General features: G+C 40.7%; 1 protein-coding gene across 1 annotated transcript; it reads right to left on the reverse strand.

Moving 5' to 3' along the window:
- Window positions 1-916: 916 nt before the first annotated feature.
- LOC110865358 lies at window positions 917-2,557 on the reverse strand. The gene is made up of 3 exons (XM_022114633.1): window positions 2,023-2,557; window positions 1,142-1,837; window positions 917-1,002 (listed from the first exon to the last, which is right to left on the reverse strand). Exons 1-3 carry the CDS (start codon window positions 2,555-2,557, stop codon window positions 917-919), a joined length of 1,317 nt encoding a protein of 438 aa, XP_021970325.1.
- Window positions 2,558-8,275: the final 5,718 nt, after the last annotated feature.

Consider the following 8,275-nt stretch of genomic DNA (forward strand, 5'->3'; position numbering starts at 1 on the left):
TTTAAGGAGGAGATAGTTATTGCAGTTCCAGAGTTGGAGGGGGAAGGCTTTAGTAAAGTGGTTTTGTCGGTTGAATATGAATGGAGTCCTCTTAGGTGTGCTCATTGTACGGTGTTTGGTCATTCTGATGATTCCTGCCCGAGACAGCCTAGGAGGGCTCCTAAGGGGCCGATAATGAGTCAGAACAAACAAGAGGGAAGCAACACCCGGAAGCAAGTGAAGCAGCCGGCTGTAGACAAAGAGGGATTTACGGATGTGGAGCGCAAAAAAGCGGCTAGGAAATCAGGGTTTCCTGTTAATAAACAGAAGCAGAAATTCGAATATCGGCCGATTGGATCCAAGCCGCAGGGGGGGGCTACTACCTCAGGTCCGCCACCTAGTGTCAAAACGCACAATCCGTTTGATGTTCTATCGGATACGGGTAAGCAAGTGGGTAAAACTGGTGAAGCTCAGCATGACCAACAGGAATCGGATGAGGAGGAGGTTGAAGAAGTCTACAATGAAACTAGTGCATTTATGACATCGGGTACTCACCCTTTCTCTTCGAAAGCAGGGGCAAGCACCTCTTCTACCAAGTTCTCGAATAGGCTAGCTGTTTTTCGTCTGAAGGGGTTGCTGTTTTGTGGCTTCTTCATATTTGATGATGGTGGTTGAGGATTTGTTTTGTGTTTTTGCATTGTTTGTCTACTAGATGTCGTGTCATGATGTATAGTAGACTAGGTTATGGGGTGTTATTGGTTTTTGGTTTTTGCTTTGTTTTACATATATGGGGCATGTCCTGTATATGAACTAGTGTGGAACATATCCTCACTACTTGTTCTTAATTGCGGTTGCATTTTTTAATAGAATCACCGGGGTAACCCTTTACCCAAAAAAAAAAAAAAATGTCTATGATAGTTGTGCATCAATTCTTGAGTTAGAAGAATATTATCAGAGATTCTCCTTCCCGGCACAAACGCCGATTGATTAACGCTGACGATATCATTGAGCGCGCCTTTAATCCTATTCGCAATAATTTTGCTGATACACTTGTATAAAACATTACAACAAGCAATCGGTCTATAGTCACTGACATTCGACGGAGTGGGAACCTTTGGGATAAGAACAATAGTCGTATGATTCAATTCCCGAAGCAGATTACCTGTTTCGAAAAAATCCATAACAGCAGAAGTAATATCATTCCCAATAATAGGCCATGCCCCCTTGAAAAAACCCGCTGTATAGCCATCCGGGCCTGGAGCCTTATCAATCCCAATAGAAAACATCGCCTTTTTCACTTCCTCCGCAGTAACCGGACATACCATTTGAGTAGCAACCTGGGGAGAAAGAACTTTAGAGAATAACTCTGGAACCGGAGTGAGAGAAATATCACCTTGCGAGCCAAAAAACTTCTCATAATGCTTAACAAAAGCTGAAAAAACCATATCACCTTCATATAGCTTTCCTTCCGAATCGTGAATAACATCTATCCGGTTATAATGATTCCTGATTTTCAAAGAGGAATGAAAGAAAGCAGAATTCATATCCCCCGCCCTCAACCAGTCCACCTTAGACTTTTGTTTTAAAAATCGCTCTTCATCCAAAGAAGCCTCCTGCAGATCACGACTCGTAGAAGACTCGGCTGCCCTAAGCTCGAGATTAGACGGATTCTGATCAATTTTTTGCTGTAACTCATCCAACTTTGACCGAAGAGAAGTCACTTTATGGTGTAGATTTCCTTGCTTAAACAACAACGATCGCAGAGGATTTTTCAGCAAGCGTAACTTCTTTACAACCCTGAACTGATGCACACCATTCACACTAGTCTCCCAAGACTTTTTAACGATATCTAAAAACTCTGGTTTAAAAACCAGAAAATTAGCGAACTTAAAAGAACGAGGCTTCACCTTACTAGCATCAGGAAATGATAGGATACAAGGACAGTGGTCCGATAGCCTATAAGGCTTAAAAACGGCCACCGAGTTTGGAAATTCGGCAACAAAAGGAGTATTTCCCAATACTCGGTCAATTTTCTTCAGCAACCGATTCCCTGCTTAGGCTTTTGGTTCCATGTAAACTGAAACCCTACTCGGTTAACATCAAAAACCTCCATAGCATTCACACAATCTTGGAACTCCCTCATCCCAATCGAAACCGAAGAGGATCCCATAGAACTATCCTCATGGTTTAGCGCGGAATTAAAGTCACCCATAACACACCATGGCTTATTACCAACAAAACCTTTATGCATTGAAAGATTATGCCATAATTCTCTACGAGATATATAGTAATTTGCTGCATAAACAATAGAACAGAAAACCATCCTTTTATCCACTTTAAAAACAAGCTGAAGATGCATCACCTGAGGAGACTGAGCCAAAACCATCACATCAAAAATAGCAGGATCCCATCCAATAATAATTCTCGTACCTTTGTCACAGCATCCTCCATTCGACGTCCAATCCCAAGAACGAAACACTACTTTGCACACTTTGCTCAATTTACCGACATCTACATGAGACTCTAGAATAGCACACAAGCTCAAATTGAAATCCTTGACTGCCTGGCGAACCTCCATTTGTTTGAGAGGGCGGTTCAACCCCCTTATGTTCCATGAAGCAATACTAACCATTGTTAACTTGTAGAGAAGGAGTGCTTGCCCCTTTGTTCTTCTTTATGTTCTGAGTACCATCCATGATAAACCCATCCATTTCATCATAAATCTCCTCAACATCATCGTCATCAGAATCCCCATTATTCGTGTCAGACTGCTTTTTACTAGGACCCGAATCGTCCTTCACCTCATTAAGAACATCGAACGGGTTTGTTGATCGAAAAGAGTTAGAATTAGAAGTAGAGGCCTTATCGTTATCCGCCTTCGGTTTTTGCCCCACCGGTCGATATTCGAACTTAGCTTTTTGCTTACTCACAGGAATCCCAACTTTCTTCGCAGCTTTCCTACCATAAACACCTGTATAGCCATCTTGATCTACGACAGGCATCTTTTTTGGCTGTTTGTTTTTTTGTCGATTATGATCATCATACATAACCTTACTTTGAGTGATTGGTTTCTTAGGACATGAGTCGGTATTGTGTCCAAACACACAACATGTGGCACAGCGATACGGACTCCATTCATACTCCACATACATAGTCTCTTTGATAAAACCCTCCCCTTCAGCTTCAGGAATTGCCATAGTAATTTGTTCACGAAAATCTTTATCAGCAGAAATTTCAACCAATGCTCGAGCATAGCTACTCCGCCCCCACGAATCCATGCACATAGACGTGGTAAAAGAGTCCAACATCTTTGGTTCCCCAATAGTTGTTGCAATCATGCTTAGACCATCCTCCGTATAAGCCGCGATAGGAACTTCGTGTATCTTAACCCACACTTGTACCTTCTTTACCTCTTTCTTCTCGAGTTTAGTTGTTGGGGTCCAGCCATCAAGAAACAGCGGTTGCGATCTGATTATCCATGGCCCATCTTTTAGAACATTCAACATACCAACTTCGTCATTAAACTTGAAAAAGAAAAAACCATTCGCATTCATCATGGTTTTTTGCAACCCATATTTCTTCCAATTAGATCGCACAAAATAATCGACAACTGGAAACGCTACACGATCTCCTAAAAAATATCCGTACAGTGTGTTTGCCAACTTATCTTTCACAGCACGCACTGATTCTTTCGGAAGCACAACATCACAGCCACCATGAACCATTGAGCAAGCAAGAGATCTAAAATTAACTTTCTTAGAAATATTACCTACAACCGAAGCTGCATATGACAAAGGCTTAGCATTGCTTTCCAGACTCGGCTGGGTTGTTTTTGAAACACCTGTACCAGCCAAATTGCCTCCGGCACTATCATTGTCAAAGTTCACAGGTTTGGTGATGGCAGCAAGACCATCTATAACCGACATATTATCCGAGTAAAACATACCCCTCTTCGGCAAGACTGGCTTACCTTCAATATTAGTCACACGAAGACTAATTCCCCGAACAGGAACAGTATCCGGAGAGTCATTCACAGCATCAGCAGCCGCTGGAGAAGAAAAATAACTATCCCGATCAAACCCTTCCCGGTGCACCTGATCCAGTGGGATGTTACTCCCAGAAAAATCACGACTATTCATTCAAAGAAACACAACTCTCCCTTAAATAACGTATAATAAAACACCATGCAAACCAGAGACGACCACGAAACCAAGAAAACCGAAGAACAAGAAACCCGAAAAAACGAAAACCCTAATCCTGAAACCCTAGAGCTGAATGTCAATCCTAAATACATTAATCCAGAGTACCAATCTAGCTAAGTTAAACTCAGTTAACCGCGACCAATAACACCCAGATTAATAGATCAGGATCTCGAAACAGTATCTATGGCGGCGATTGAATAAGAAACGAAAAACCCTGATTTCAGATTAATTACTATTGCTAACGAGTTCGTTATAGAGATTTGATAAACCAAACCTCTAATCACAGACTGTTATACAATCGAATCGCAAAGAAATTAGGGTTCATGATGAAACAAGGAAATCGCCCAGGAGAGAGAGAAAGGGTTTCCCAGCTCGGGTTATTAGTGAGCTTGAGAAAAGAATTCGCCGTTTTTTGTGGAATGCGGGTTCGGATGGCAGGATACGTGCAAAGGTTGCTTGGAAAGATGTGTGTTTGCCTAAAGATGAAGGTGGTTTGGGTATTCGGAATATTTCAGATGTTAATAAATCTCTTGTGGCAAACCATATTTGGAGTATTATTACTAACCGGGAGTCTATTTGGGTTAGATGGATTCATAATTACAAGCTTAAAGGTAGAAACTTTTGGGAGGTTCCTTGTCGGGGGAGCATGAGCTGGGGATGGCGAAAAATTTTATCTATCCGAAATATCATTCGTCCTTACATCTGGTCTTCTTTAAAGAGTGGCTTACAAACTAATGTGTGGAGTGATATGTGGTGTACGGGGAGTCCGCTTAGCTCATTTATAACACCAAGGTACATTACTAATGCTGGATTTAACCTTCAGGCTACGGTTGCGGATGTTATTGATCAGAGTGGAAACTGGAACGCCACAAGCGTGGCTTGATCTTTTTCCGGTTATAATCACTATTTCGGTTCCCAATTTAGATCCTAATGCAGTGGATCGGCTTGTTTGGAAAGATTTGGATGGAAAGACGGGTGATTTTAAATCGGCTCATGTTTGGAACACCATTCGAAGTAGAGAGCATCATACCTTGTGGGCTAACATGGTTTGGTTTTCTCAATGTATTCCGAGGCACGCGTTTCATATGTGGCTGGCTTTCAGAAATAAGTTAAAGACACAGGATAGGTTGGCAGTATGGGAAGCTGGTAGTCAAACATCTGAACCTTATGTGTTGTCCGCTATGCAATTTCGACCGGGATAGCCGTGATCATTTATTTTTTCAATGTAATTTCTCGGCTCAAGTGTGGAATAATGTGAAGGCGATGGTAAACTTGGCGAATGTGGATATTACTTGGTCATCGATTCTAACTTGGGTGGAGCAACAATCAAGATCGAGGGATGTTGATCATATTGTGTGTAAGCTGGTGATAGCAGCCTCTTCGTATTACATTTGGTAAGAAAGGAATAACAGGTTGTTCAATAATAATAAGAGGACGATAGCTCAAGTGACTGAGAAGATTAAAAGTTCGGTTCGTTTGTGGCTGATGGGATTCAGATTCCTTGTGATTTCGGCTAGGGAGAGGATCTTCAAGGCCTGGCAGATTGAAGAAATCAAAGACGATTTAGTGGATCCGGGCTAGTAGATTTTTCGGGTCTTGTTTGAGTTTCGGTTTTGGGCTTTGCTTTGGCTGTCTTTTTTGTTTGGTTGTCTTGTTTGTATTTGGGCTATGGATTGTGATGCGTGGTGTCCTAGGCTTGGCATGTCAAGGCTAGTTGGTGTGTCGTTTTGACACACCCTTGCTCTTATTTGTTTCATTTATAAAATTCATCGGGGTAACCCTTTACCCAAAAAAAAAATGTGATGTAAATCAATGTGTCCATATGCTGAGTAAACATATGCAACAAAATGTATAAGAAATCAATGAGCTAGCATGCTTAACATGCATAGCAAAACATAGTTAAAATCATGTACTATATGTGTACTATATGAAACTAGCATGTTTATGTCATAAAAGCATGAAAAGCACGAAAGTAACATGTATGTACATGTGTATCACCCCAAAGTATTTGAAAGCGGTAAAAGAGGGGAACTATGAACTCACTTGGGATTGCCTAATAGTCTTGAGAATAAGACCAAATTAAAGCTCCAAGGATCACGAAATCAAACGGCACCTAATATAGGTAACTATGTTAATAATCGGATCCTAAATCAGGAGATAGGATAGAATGAGGTTCTATAAATCAAATGAGTATTTGAACTCTTGTGGTATGATTTAATAGACCTTACATTCTGATTTGAAAGTCTACCTAAGTGCTTTTGACCTGTTTCGACCCGTTACGGTAATTTAAGCTACTATAACGCGTCGTTTGCGTAAAACTAGGGTCGGATGGTTATCTATGTCCTATGTCAAGTCTTACATGCCCAATTATGCCTAAATATGTTACTAAATCAGATTATATGTCAAAAAGTTGATCACATATACAAAATATGGATTATTGCTTCAAAAGGGCATTTTGGTCCTTTACTATGAACCAACCTATGTGATCATAAGGTATAACCTCAGTAGGTTATTCCCTATGCAACTATGATCACTAAACATGCTTGGTCGGATCCTAATGATCAACCAAACGGGTCGGGTTCGAAAGTCTAAGCGGTTGTTTAGACCGCTTAACTTACGATCCTAAACAAGCACTAAACTAGTAGTGACGAGTTAAACATGTCAAAACATGTTTAACTAACTTAGAAAACTGATTTGGTATCAAAACAAAGTGTTTTGATACCTAAAAGTAGTTCCGTTGCAAAATGCGCGCTAAAATGCATTTTGACCGAAACTTTGACTCGTCACTACACCTAGTCAACGTGGTCATCAGTAGGTATAATCGCTAAGGATTATAACCATCGTGATTACAATCACGTTGCAAAGTTCAATTGAACTTTGACTTGACCAATTGATGGTCAAAACCGAAAGTCAAACTGTTGGTCAAACAGTTTGACTTTCAGCTCTACAAAGCTGAAAATCACTACTAAGCCATGAAAAAACACTTACTTGGTGTTCAAAGGGTAGAAGGATGATATTAGAACTCAGGTAGGTGGCTACTTTGCAGGGATTCCTCCATTTAGAGTTCCAAAATATGAAATGAGCAATGAATCAAATGAATGGCCAAGCTATTTATACTTGTGGTGGACTTGCAAGATCATTACAAGTGTTTATGTGGCCACCAAGTAATAAATCACAGCCATACAAGTGTTAAGGGGCAGCTAAGGTCCGTTGGAGAGGTGTTAACTTGCTCCCAAAACAAAAGAAATTGCATACAAGGGCCTGGTTTACAAAACAGCAGCTGAAAATCAGTTTTCTGTTACTGGGTATGTTGCCGCGCCCCGTGTAGGATATAGGGTCTGTCTACGTGGCCCGCGACCTCCAGTCAGATCTACAACAGTTTCATATTTTACAGTTTTGGTCCCTGCATGTATATAAGCTGATTTTTGGCACTTTTAACCCCCGTTAAGCCATTTTCAAGGCTCTACAAGGTCATTAAAGTATAGGGGACTCAAAATATGATCGGAATTATCTCGGATGTCGATTCTTTTGGTTGTACGGTCACGTTATCTGTCTAATTACGACGAAACTCAAACGGACGCGAAAACGATCCAAATTAAGCGACGAATGATATTTTTTCATGCCGATCACTAAAATAAAATATTTTAGTGTCTACAAAAATTTTTTGGATCTCCGGATATGGTCAGAACGTAAGATATGCGCGTAAATGCAAACTTACATCGTTTTTGACGCTTTTAGTCCCTGTAAGATCAAATAAGCATATTTTCGCACACCGAATGTCACACCCCCAAAATCCACACGCGGAGTATCACCGCTTGGGAGCATGACTGACCAGGATCAAGCCACCAATCATATTGAACATAACATTTAAATATTAAAAGTAATCAATACAACCCATCACAATATAACTGGTGTTCAACAAAACATAATTTGTGTAGCGGAAGCATAATATGAAAACCCAATGCAAGTCATAAGTTCAAATTGTTAAGCGTTTAACATAACATCCATGATTCACATCCCACAACGACCTGCTCCTCCCTGTGCAAGCTCCATAAGTACCTAAGGTCCTGCAAGGCATGTAACAGAGAGTCAAC

The sequence above is a fragment of the Helianthus annuus genome, chromosome 1 (genome assembly GCF_002127325.2).
Source record: "Helianthus annuus cultivar XRQ/B chromosome 1, HanXRQr2.0-SUNRISE, whole genome shotgun sequence".
NCBI classification, from domain to species: Eukaryota; Viridiplantae; Streptophyta; class Magnoliopsida; order Asterales; family Asteraceae; genus Helianthus; species Helianthus annuus.